The 13,559-nt window shown below is 32.4% G+C and overlaps 1 protein-coding gene across 5 annotated transcripts in view; it reads right to left on the bottom strand.

The window, feature by feature from the left end:
- The window catches only part of mv (lysosomal-trafficking regulator mauve), a 284,054-nt gene that overhangs the window by 141,856 nt on the left and 128,639 nt on the right, over nt 1–13,559 (bottom strand). For all 5 annotated transcript variants that reach the window (XM_085813916.1, XM_085813918.1, XM_085813920.1 and 2 more), the window contains exons 18-21: nt 5,435–5,550; nt 5,109–5,262; nt 4,300–4,473; nt 1,400–1,675 (exon numbers count right to left, since the gene is read on the bottom strand). In XM_085813916.1, coding sequence (XP_085670042.1) covers nt 1,400–1,675; nt 4,300–4,473; nt 5,109–5,262; nt 5,435–5,550 — 720 coding nt within the window. The remainder of the gene's footprint in view (nt 1–1,399; nt 1,676–4,299; nt 4,474–5,108; nt 5,263–5,434; nt 5,551–13,559) is intronic.

Genomic DNA, 13,559 nt, shown 5'->3' with positions numbered 1-13,559 from the left:
TTCTGCTGTTGTTAATATTCATGCAAAGCTGATAAATGACTGCGAAACCAGCAGTAGACATCAAGGTACCGAACATCCACATGTCATCAAAGAAAAAATGGCATGGAGATTGTCCCATTTGGTACAGCAAAACTGGGACCAGACATTGGCTCAGCTGACAGCCCAACATAATGCAAATCCAAATGCAAGTGTTTCAGAACATACATTGGCCATGGGACTGTGCAGCAGATGTTCCACTCATATCCCTCTGTTGACCAAGTGTCATTGCCAACTATGCCTGCAGTGGGCCCGAGAATGTTGAGCCTGGTCGGATGAATCAAGATTTCTCATTCATCACATTGATGGTTGAGTTACAGTACAACTGTCTTCAAGGCGAACATTTGCTCCCTTTCATACAACAGGTCATACACTGGCTGGTGGTGATAGTATTATGGTTTGGGGGACTTCTTATGGTCAGCTCTGTGTCAGAAAAGACCATGAAAGCTGTGGACTATCTGAACATAATTGCAGTTCAGCTGCACCTTTACATGATGTTTGTCTTTCCAAAAGGAAATGGAATCTTAGAGCAGGAGAACATCCATGTCATAAAGCTCAGATTGTGTTGGAGTGGTCCGAGGAGCATAAGGATGAATTCCAATTAATGTCCTGACTTCACAGATCTCATCCTGATAGTCATGGAGTGGTAGCTCAGAGCTCAAACACCACCATGTCGGAATATCTTGACTTTGTATGACCGCTGCTTAGATACTTGGTATAACACGTCTCCAAGCATCCATGACAAGACGACTTGCAGCTGTTTTGCAACACAAAGGTCATGCAGTGTGTTACTGAGTAGGTAGTCATAATGTTTTAACTTTTCAGTGTAAATATTTTTGCATGTAAAATAAAAAATAAAAAAATCTGAATTTTAAAATGCAACCTCTAAAAATAAAAACTATATTACACTGTTTCAAATTTCATATTAAACACATATATTAAATAAGATTGCTTTAAATAAACAAATAATCACTAAAGATTGCTTTAAATACTATTTATTGTTTTTTCAACAAAAAGCTGTGGCATGGATACAGATTACATACATGGCATCAGAAACATGTTTTAATTTACAAACATTAATAAAATTATCATAAAATATGCATATTGTTCTCAAATCTACAAACGTAATGTTATAATTTGAGAAATGAATACAAATCTTATGTTTGAGGAAATAGCATCAGCTATCGAAACTGGTTTGCCGAACTAGATGCATGATTGATTACATTATACCATAATGTAAATAAAGTTTTAAAAAAAAAAAAAAGGAAAAGCCTTAGCGATACATGTTTCTAATGCCAAAATTGTACTTTAGCCTTAAAATAAATAGAAATAAATTAAACAAAACAGAAATAAATTTACTAACCTTTACAAGCCATAGTAGAGTTTTTAATGCCTCAATATGGTTGAGTTTTTCAACATTCATGCTCACATTAGCATGCTTTGGATTAAGCAGCAAATCCAAAACAGAAAATAAACTAGTTAAGACAGACTCTGATGTATTTTTAGCAAATGCAACAGATTTTAACAACAGAGAAAAAATTGAAGCATTTGTTATTATAGCTAAATTTTCAGGCAAATTTAATCCTTTGGGAACATTCTTATTCAGAAAATTATAATCCACAGAATTTTGAAGCAGAACCTGAAACAATATAAAAAGACAAGTAATTACTTAATGTTCAACATATGAAATAATTAAAATTGGAAGGAAATAACTCTTCATTAAAAAATTTGATGCTTTCTTGTTAAAATGGTCACTGTGTTAAATCACCAAAATTTGAAAACTTAAATGCCTAATCTGCAATAAGAAAATTTAAAATATCATCAAAGACTTATGCGGTGGCTACTTTTAGAAAGGAATACAAAAATTTCATAAGTTCATAAACATTTATGTTTCAACTCAGTTTTGTTTATTGGAACAGAAACTACGGAAACATTTTAATGCACAAAACAGGTAAGAGGAAAAACTAGACAGTATTGTTAAATTTTTAAAAGAACAGCTTCAGTAACCAAAACAGTAAAAAAGTAACATTATGAATTCTTGTTCCAGAAAAGTAATAAATATACACAAAAGTTTAAGAGATGGCATCACTTTTGAGATTTTAAAATGCTCATTTAAATTTCGGCACCTGCACATATTAAGTGCAAACACATTTGTTGCTTTAAAAACTCAATTAATATAAAATAATCATTTAACAATGAAATAATTCAACAGTGCACTCAAACCTTAATATCTGAAAAAATACTTTACTTGCATGCTAGTAGTAAAATAAAAACTAGGTAAAATACCTCAAATATTAATTTTCACTGTTGATAGTCTCTATTATTTATCAATTTTCACTGTTGATAGTATTGTAGCCACACTTAAACATAATAGCTACAAATTACTGTTAAGTATTTTTAACATACTTCAAAAGAAAAAAAGGAAAAACAAAAACAAAAACAAACCAAAAAAAAAAAAGAAAAAAAAAAAAAAAAACCAAGTCACTAATAACAATAATAAAATTAGTCATAATTTTAATAAATTTTTTACATAAAAATAAAAATACATACAAGATGATTATCTACCTCTATCACTATTTGAAAACTGCAAATACTTCAAATTAAAATTCAATTAAAATATTTCATCTAAGTTACTATCTGTTTTAACTTTCAAAAAATCATAATGCCACTTTAACATTCTTTGTTTTCCTACTAGATGGATCTACCTGCTCCCACCCACTTAAAAAAGGGAGGGTACAAGAAAATGTTCCAGTTCATGAATTACACGCAATTACATATTAAGGAAGGAAGTCCTTATAAATACAGTCAAAAGTCGTTAATCCGGACTCCTAGATTCCAAATTATCGATTTTTCCGGATTATAGATCATCAGTTTAAATCACGTAAGATGGCATGCAGAAATTCTAAAATTAAAAATATGAAACCGTAATTTATGAAATAAAAAACAATTATGATCTAAAGGGTATCAAAATTTACAAAAAAAAAAAAGCTTAATATTTATTTGTTTACTTTATTAAACATTTCTTTCAATGTAAGTTGTTTCGTTTTATGCGATAATACTTTCTCTTTAATTCTATAAACAGACATAATTTTTTGTTCAGTTACAAAGTTCCGCTGTTCAAGTCCCGTTAATTGCTGTGCCGAGAATACCGACTAACTTGTCAATCGAAATTTTTTCGTTTTCATTAACCTCTCTGTCACATTCCTCATGTCTTTATCCATTTTTTGCAGCAATTCCAATTTTTGTTTGATGGACATCGAAACATACTTTCGTTTTGTACGATCCTTTGGGAGCTCCAGAATCAAAAATTCTATTTGACATAACAGTCTGCAAAAAATAATAAGCCAGATCCAATTCGAAAATTAAGGAACAACGCAATCATCAACATTAACTGAAATAGATAATTAGATAATTTTAGCTTACACCGTCTGTTATACATAAAACGCGCACGTGAAAACGTATTCTGCACTTGCGCACACGCAAATGTGCAGTCGTAAGAGGTCTTACGTGCACGCGTAAACGCCTATGCACATGTGTCAACGCGGAGCATGCGCAGAAAGTTTTTAGCTTTGAGGTCCAGATTATAGATCATTCCGAATTATGGGTGTCCAAATTAACGACTTTTGACTGTACAATCATTCTGCTGCTTCTGATCACTACTAACAGAAGATCAAGGCAATATATATCATATTAACTGATGTAAGAAAAGGAAAATATAGGCCTTTGTTATGCAAAAGAAAACTAAGGTGTGAACTTCATAAAGTTGCTATAAAATGAAACATAAGCTGCTAAAATATTTGCCATGTGCAACAGAAAAAGTTAAATATCTTAAATCATATACTTTCATTACCCATATAAAAGTATAAAAATATTATATGTACTTCTTAATAATTTGCATAATTTATTTTTATGATATATCTGCTTGATATATTTATAATAATATCTGATAATGTAATATATCTAAGCTATTTCTAATGGCATGTGCTATGCACCTAGTTAGAATAACCATTTGTCCTCTTCTACCAAGTATGTTTGCTACATTTTTAGAGTATAGTCTGTCATACATAGGTTTATATGAAAAATATTACATTATATTATATATCCAACAAAAAAATTTGCTAATTATAATTAAATACTACATTTTTTTTACATATCTTTAATACAATACAATGTATATTCAACTTTTCTTTAAAAAATTCAATACAAGAGAAAGTGTGGCATTTATAAAAAAGTTAATGAATAATTCAAAATTTTTATACAAACCTCAAATAGGTCACAGGTTATCACACATCTGCTGTTAGTAATCATCTGAGTTAAAAGTTCAAAACCTTTAATTCGAATGAAATCTTCAGCAAAAAATGTATGTTTACTTAATAGCTTCAGAAGAATATTAAGAGCAGGAGGAATATCTCTTTCACATTTACTGTTTTCTAGTACCTATATAAAAAACCTATGTTAATTATCAAATACATCCAGTTCTATAAACATGAAGAATAAAAAATGTAAATTACAACATTCATATACACAAAGTTAGATTTACATTAGAAAGCTCTCAATAATATGGCTTGTTAATTGCACTACAATCTACAAATTTGCGCAAATTTTATGTTGTTTAGGGAATTTTGTATTTTAATTGCATTTACATTTTGTATTTTTTAATTTCATTTTTCTTATCAGTTATATTTCAATTACCCTCAATTTTAAAAAATTAAATTTAACCTAATTTATGATACTACTTAACATATGTCATCTGTTTTTTATAAACTGAAATTTATTTTTTGCATTACTATCAAATACTTGTTGAAATCCAAAGAATTGAAAACTGTACAAATAAAATTAGGAAATTTTTTAGAAGTATAAATCATTACACAAAGTTTCTTTTTCTAGGGGGTGTATATAAACAAATATTTTAAATAGAAACAAAGAATAAGTATCTTAAATAAAAATAATGATTTCCAGAAAAGGAATAAACAAATATTTTAAATAGAAACAAAGAATAAGTATCTTAAATAAAAATAATGATTTCCAGAAAAGGAATATCAGTTTAATGGCTACGAAGAATGTATACTTACATATGCAAAAAGAAACAGAAACACTGAGATCCCACCAGAGCGCTCAACAGCATATCTAAATCCATGGTATTCAAATTGTTGGATATCCACCAAAGATAAAACCGATAATTCTATGGGTTGCACTTGATATGACCAGTATTGTGGAGTAGAAGTTCTAAAATTATTTTTAATTTAAATTTGGGCATGGATGTTAAAATTATTTAATTATAATTAAGAAAGAAAATGCATTGATCCTGTTTAAACACAAAAATGAATCAATAAATAGCAACAAAGATTTTTTTTTAAACAAATAGTAATTTTTTAATTAAATCTCTTATTTTAGTTACCTTGTGTTTCCACTGGCAGGAAATGCAGTTCGTAGAGGGAAGAATCCCCATGAGATTGATGGGTATACCAAATAAACATCAGCCCTTTCAGCTGAATAACTACAGATTAAGGATTTCTAGAGAAGAAAAAGGGATTATTTGTTAGCCTCATGTATAGAAGATTACACTAAGAACCACACAATTTTATAATCTTCATGCTTGCAATTTATTCTTACATGGCATTAATAATGTAGAAGTCAGGTTATTTTCCCCATAAAAGCTAGAAAAGATTTTAACTCAAGAGTGGAAATGCGGGGAGGGGGGGATATCATCATAATCAATAAAGCAGATTAGTGGCTTTAGTCTTTCGGATTCATAGAACATATTCATGATTACGAGTGTGATGGGTACTACTTACTTTCTCAAAACAAATTTATACATGGGCTTAATTAATAGGCAGTTAAAAATTTCAGTTGAAAAATGCTTCAGCTGTACTGCGGCAGATGAACAATTTGCAAAAGAATTCACAGAATTCATTAATAATCTCTAGAAAAAATTTATAATATCAACAAAACTGATACTTTCAGCAATATGAGCTCCAAAACAACTTGGTGACCTCTGCTGAAAAGGCCCCAACAAGTATCAAAGACAATCAAAATCGTAAAAAACAACCTTGTATTTAGTGTAGGTATAATGAAACACTCAATCGGTTTCGAGGGCAGCTAAAGGTCCCTCCTCATCAGGAGAAAGAAATACATAGAAAGAAGAAAAAAGGAGAAGGAGTCACAGAAACACGTGGTCCTTATCAACACTGCACGTGGTTATAACTAGATTTTTAATCAGAGTTGCACTGGCCGCCTACTTTTACTGAGCCAGGTTATCTGATCAAGCATAAAGAAATATTAGCGAAGTTAAAATAGGGAGCGAGGGGCAAATGCACCTTACGCTCAAAATCTGAACTTCACATAATGGAAAGCAACCACTGAACGGATTTTTATGCCCTCTGGTAGTACCAAATGCGAGAAGGTATCGCCATCTATCGGCAAAAATAACTGAATTAAGATAGTAGAATTTTAAAGGCATTAGGAAGGACTGGATTGGACTTCAAATCATTAACTAAACCTGCTAAATCTTTGTGAATGTGAAAAGCCTCGAGAAAATCCAATTCACCTATGGAAGAAGCCTTTTGGATGATTTTTGCAGACCCAAAATCAAAATTATGGTTAAAAGTCCAACTATGATACGCTATTGAAGACTTGTTAATTGCGCCTTTTTTGACATAAGATTCATGTTCCTTGATACGAAACTTCAACGCTCTTTTTGTTTGGCCAATATATCTTAAACCACACTGACACGATATACTATAAATTCCCCAAGAATTCAAGACAGAAACGCAATCTTTTAGAATCGAAGGGTGAATTTTATTAATAGGGGAGAAACCGACTTGAAAATTGAATTTCTGGAGAATCCGTGCAATTTTATAGCTAACAGAAGGATAAAATGGAAGCACGACAAGGTCATTAATATTATTTCTAACAGTGGAATGTCTTCTTTGATGGGAATCTGAAAATATTTTAACAGCTTTATCAATAATCATGGGAGAAAATCCACGGTCAATCGCAACTGCTCTCAAATAATTAAGTTCATTGGTAAGCAAAGATTCAGAGGAACAAACTTTAAGGGCGGAATACATAATAGTAAAAAGAAGCCATTTTTTGCTTAACAGGATGGCATGTTTTGGCATGGGGTGGCAAACAAACTGCAAAGGGTTTACGGTACACAGTGGTGCTAAAATCGGTTTCATTGCGGATTATAAGAATATCGAGGAAGGGGAGGGAATTGTTGGATTCAATTTCAAGAGTGAATTGGATGGCTGGATCACTTGAATTCATAATAGATAGAATCTCGGATAAATCCTCTTTATAACCGTCAAAAAGCGTGAAAGTGTCGTCAACATACCGAATCCAAAGACGAAAAGATAATTTATCAAATAATTTCATCTCAAAATAGTGCATATAAATGTCAGGAAGTACTGGACTGAGAGGATTACCCATAGCCAATCCTTCAACTTGACGAAAATATGCATTTTGGAAAACAAAGTGGGTTTGACTCAGAGAAACTTTAGTAAGTGAAACCAACTCATTAATTTCAGTATGTGTGAAGTGAAATTCCTGAAGCCTAGTTTCAAGACAATTTAGTGCTCCTTTGACTGGAACATTAGTAAACAGTGATTTGACATCAAATGAAACCATAATGGAACGAAGTGGAGAAATATTTTTAAGTTTATCAATACCGTTTGTCAACCGATACCGTTTGTCAACGGCATAAAAATGTGCTCATTTCTAAATTCCTTAAACTCATACAAGTTTATTAATGACTTCAACAGAATTTTTTACAGTGTGAATATTGTTAGCAAGTAAAGGAGAAAATCTGGAAACTAAATATTTGGCCAAAGGATATGAAGCAGTACCTATGTTGGAAACAATTGGTCGAAAAGGAATACCGGTTTTGTGGACTTTTGGAAGAGCATAAAGTCTAGCGCAATTAGTAATAGATGGAATAAGTGATTTCTTCAACTGAGTGAATGTGACTGGCAGAATGTGAGAAGATTTAATAGCACTTTTTACTTTCGTGAGGTCCGAAGTTGAAGGATCTTTAGGGATCGAGCAGTATGGGCCTTCATTTATCAATTTAGAGACTCCAGTAATATATGTGTGTTTGTCCATAACAACGATCTGTCCGCCCTTATCAGCTTTAGAGATAATGATATTAGTATCAGAATGAATTTCACGTAAGATCTCATTTTCCTTTTTGCTAAGATTCGAACCCAAAGATTTATTGTTAAAATTAACGTTATGAGTAATTAGGTGGCGGATTGTATCCTTCTGCGTTTCCGAAATTTTGGAGAATTTAAAGGCCTTCTCTATAGGGGCGATGATTTGAGGAATTGAAGGTTTAGATGTCTTTGAAAAGTTGAAATTATATTTTAATACTTTTAACTGATCCTCCGAAAGATTCCTATTGGAGATATTAATGATGAGGTTAACGTTTACAGTGAGAAGATCAGCTACATAGTTGGGACTATCCGACTGGTGTATGAGTTTAAGGAATTTAGAAATGAGCACATTTTTATGCCGTTGACAAACGGTATCGGTTCTAGACCAGGATATATGTTCAAATGAGGAAATATTTTCAGTGGAATTAGCAAGTTTTAAATGGAGGTAATATAATTCAAATTCAATTTTAGATAAACGTTTGCGTGTGTCCCTTATAATGTGATGAAGAAGTGCCAATTTGAATTTATGCAAAATTTTTGAAACGTGAACGGAAGCTTTAAGGCTACATTTCACATGTATAAATTTGAGAATGAAATTTTGATGTTTGCATTTAATACAGTTACTTCCTCATTTGAACATACATCTTGGTCTAGAACCGATACCGTTTGTCAACGGCATAAAAATGTGCTCATTTCTAAATTCCTTAAACTCATACACCAGTCGGATAGTCCCAACTATGTAGCTGATCTTTCCACTGTAAACGTTAACCCCATTGTTAATATCTCCAATAGGAATCTTTCAGAGGATCAGTTAAAAGTATTAAAATATAATTTCAACTTTTCAAAGACATCTAAATCTTCAATTCCTCAAATCATCGCCCCTATAGAGAAAGCCTTTAAATTCTCCAAAATTTCGGAAACGCAGAAGGATACAATCCGCCACCTAATTACTCATAACGTTAATTTTAACAATAAATCTTTGGGTTCGAATCTTAGCAAAAAGGAAAATGAGATCTTACGTGAAATTCATTCTGATACTAATATCATTATCTCTAAAGCTGATAAGGGCGGACAGATCGTTGTTATGGACAAACACACATATATTACTGGAGTCTCTAAATTGATAAATGAAGGCCCATACTGCTCGATCCCTAAAGATCCTTCAACTTCGGACCTCACGAAAGTAAAAAGTGCTATTAAATCTTCCCACATTCTGACAACTCAGTTGAAGAAATCCCTTATTCCATCTATTACTAATTGCGCTAGACTTTATGCTCTTCCAAAAGTCCACAAAACCGGTATTCCTTTTCGACCAATTGTTTCCAACATAGGTACTGCTTCATATCCTTTGGCCAAATATTTAGTTTCCAGATTTTCTCCTTTACTTTCTAACAATATTCACACTGTAAAAAATTCTCTTGAAGTCATTGATAAACTTAAAAATATTTCTCCACTTCGTTCCATTATGGTTTCATTTGATGTCATATCACTGTTTACTAATGTTCCGGTCAAAGGAGCATTAAATTGTCTTGAAACTAGGCTTCGGGAATTTCACTTCACACATACTGAAATTAATGAGTTGGTTTCGCTTACTAAAGTTTCTCTGAGTCAAACCCACTTTGTTTTCCAAAATGCATATTTTCGTCAAGTTGAAGGATTGGCTATGGGTAATCCTCTCAGTCCGGTACTTGCTGACATTTATATGCACTATTTTGAGATGAAATTATTTGATAAATTATCTTTTCGTCTTTGGATTCGGTATGTTGACGACACTTTCACGCTTTTTGACAGTTATAAAGAGGATTTATCCGAGATTCTATCTATTATGAATTCAATTGATCCAGCCATCCAATTCACTCTTGAAATTGAATCCAACAATTCCCTCCCCTTCCTCGATATTCTTATAATCCGCAATGAAACCGATTTTAGCACCACTGTGTACCGTAAACCCTTTGCAGTTTGTTTGCCACCCCATGCCAAGTCATGCCATCCTGTTAAGCAAAAAATGGCTTCTTTTTACTATTACGTATTCCGCACGCTTAAAGTTTGTTCCTCTGAATCTTTGCTTACCAATGAACTTAATTATTTGAGAGCAGTTGCGATTGACCGTGGATTTTCTCCCGTGATTATTGATAAAGCTGTTAAAAAATTTTCAGATTCCCATCAAAGAAGACATTCCACTGTTAAAAATAATATTAATGACCTTGTCGTGCTTCCATTTTATCCTTCTGTTAGCTATAAAATTGCACGGATTCTCCAGAAATTCAATTTTCAAGTCGGTTTCTCCCCTATTAATAAAATTCACCCTTCGATTCTAAAAGATTGCGTTTCTGTCTTGAATTCTTGGGGAATTTATAGTATATCATGTCAGTGTGGTTTAAGATATATTGGCCAAACAAAAAGAGCGTTGAAGTTTCGTATCAAGGAACATGAATCTTATGTCAAAAAAGGCGCAATTAACAAGTCTTCAATAGCGTATCATAGTTGGACTTTTAACCATAATTTTGATTTTGGGTCTGCAAAAATCATCCAAAAGGCTTCTTCCATAGGTGAATTAGATTTTCTTGAGGCTTTTCACATTCACAAAGATTTAGCAAGTTTAGTTAATGATTTGAAGTCCAATCCAGTCCTTTCTAATGCCTTTAAAATTCTACTATCTTAATTCAGTTATTTTTGCCGATAGATGGCGATACCTTCTCGCATTTGGTACTACCAGAGGGTATAAAAATCCGTTCAGTGGTTGCTTTCCATTATTTGAAGTTCAGATTTTGAGCGTAAGGTGCATTTGCCTCTCGCTCCCTATTTTAACTTCGCTAATATTTCTTTATGCTTGATCAGATAACTTGGCCCAGTAAAAGTAGGCGGCCAGTGCAACTCTGATTAAAAATCTAGTTATAACCACGTGCAGTGTTGATAAGGACCACGTGTTTCTGTGACTCCTTCTCTTATTTTCTTCTTTCTATGTATTTCTTTCTCCTGATGAGGAGGGACCTTTAGCTGCCCTCGAAATCGATTGAGTGTTTCATTATACCTACGCTAAATACAAGGTTGTTTTTTACGATTTTGATTGTCACATTAGCGTGTTTCTCTTCTAGTCAAGTATCAAAGAATCTGATGTGAGCCTAATAATTTCTGCATGTGTAAATGCTACAGGAATATACAAATATAAAATTTTCATAATTATAAAAAATACATGACTCTGGGCATTTAAATTAGTGAAGATTTTCCCTGTCACCTATAGTGCAAATAAAATAGTGTGGATAATACATACATTAATGAACAATTGATTTGAAAATCATTCCACACCCGAAGCTTGGCAACATTTGAAATTAGTTGATTTACCAGATGACACAAAAATTTCCTGATTATATACAACTGTTTGCCTCATACTTCTGTTAAATATTTGCATAATCGCCTGTAGTAATGGCAACCGCTGTCAATAAAAGGAGGTGCTTTCCTTAGTGGCACCGCAGTTCATTTTAGTTCGAGCCAGAATAGACCTGCCCGAGGGAGAAGCCAGGGAATGATAGATTCCAGTTCCCGTCCTGTTCCTGTCTTGTTCTGGATCCAGTCCAGTTCCAGTCTGGCTGTTTAAGTCCAAAACACGTAAGAGCGAAAGTATGAATCCAGCGAATGGAGATATATGCCGAAAGGGCTAGATGGATTTTGACTTTTAAAAGAAAGTGTTCTTCACCGTGCCGGCATAGCTGTTACTTTAAAGCACTTTGAATGTTTTTCACCTAAGATCTTAAGTTCTTGTTTATGATGTTAAGTTTACATCATTTTTGAAGTTGCAGTTGAATAAACCTTTAAGTTTTAAACAAGGTTTTTGTGTTCTTCAGAAAATTTTAGATTCAAAGTCAGATATATCACATAGGATTTAGCGGAAAAATCAACACTTCCTTTAGTGCTTTAGTAAAAGATAACATCTCTGTTTTTATTCTTTGCTGCAAACTGTACATCTATCATTCAGAGAATGAATATCAGAGTGCCGCATGGGCTGAAATGTAGATACAAAGCTACCTTTTTTAAATACTTGTATATGCTGAATTTTCTGAACAATGGCAAGACCATTCAAGAATTTAAAAAATATTTTAACATAAAATCTATTATATTCAACATTGCAAGGTCATGGGAGGATGCGTCTGTAGACATTTTTAAAAATGCTTAGCACAGTTTATAGCCAGTTATCATACCATATTTCATAGTACTGTTAATGATTATATCTGCAGATTTGAAGGTTTGGGGATATTAAAAGCAAAAGGCAAAAATTTTTAATTAATGTAATTTGTGAAGAACTAAAAAATAAATGAAGCTGATACAACAGAAGCTTTCCATAATGATGACAATGCCCCAATCATGAATCAACCAATGGACCTTGAAATCTGTAGTGTGGTTTCAAATCCAAAAAATATCACTACCAAAAGTAAAGCAAATGACAAAAAAAATCATTGGTAATGGAAAAATTTCAATTGACAATTTAGAGCTGAATTTTCATCACAGCAATTACAAAACTTGCACAATGGGACACTCTAATCAAATATAATAAAATATTAGCCCACCCCCAAAAGTGAAAGAACTTGAACAAATATAACTTACCTAGAAATATTTTCAAATAAATCAAAGATTAGATGATCTTTGGCCCTATATTCATTCATCAGAGCAAAAAATCATCTTACTTTTAACTTACTATATATCTCATACTATTACCTCATAACTTGAAGAAAAACATTTCCATGGTAAATATTAATCAAGATTTTCAATAAAATATTTCAATTCCAAATTTATTACTTGTACAGTACAAAGTCCAAAATCTGGATGTCATTATCGGGAATGATCTAAAATCCGTACTTCAAAACAACCAACAATGTTTGTTCTCATAGGCTTTATTCAGAACTCTGATAAGCCTTAAGCACGTGCAAGAAATAGACAAGTGTAATAAATAACTAATACAATTCATGCTTAATTGTCTCAGTGTGCGATTGAAGCAAGATAAAATTTAACATAACAACTTGGTCGTTAGTCGCCAAGATCATGATGCATAGCCAAATATGTATAGTGAAGGATAGCTAAATTTGATGATGATAGCCGCAAATTTTAAAGGTTTTCGGATATCGCAAAACAAAGGTGAAATTTTCCAATTAATGGATTTTGTAAAGAAATATGGAGAAGCAGTAATAAATGAAGAAGATATAAAAAAAGTTTTTCATTTTGATGACAATGCTATTCAATCATCAATCAATTAATGAATGGCGAAATTTGTAGTAGCGTTCTAGATCCAGAAAATACCGCTACCGATAGTGAAGAAAGTGACAGAGAAGTTACTAAAATGAGAAAATTTTGGTTGACAAGTTAGTCGGAATTCTCGAA

The sequence above is a fragment of the Stegodyphus dumicola genome, chromosome 3 (assembly GCF_044657685.1).
Source record: "Stegodyphus dumicola isolate Sdum_Otavi_A_Nest chromosome 3, ASM4465768v1".
In the NCBI taxonomy this organism is placed as follows: Eukaryota; Metazoa; Arthropoda; class Arachnida; order Araneae; family Eresidae; genus Stegodyphus; species Stegodyphus dumicola.
This window is presented reverse-complemented; position numbering and strand designations above follow the sequence as displayed.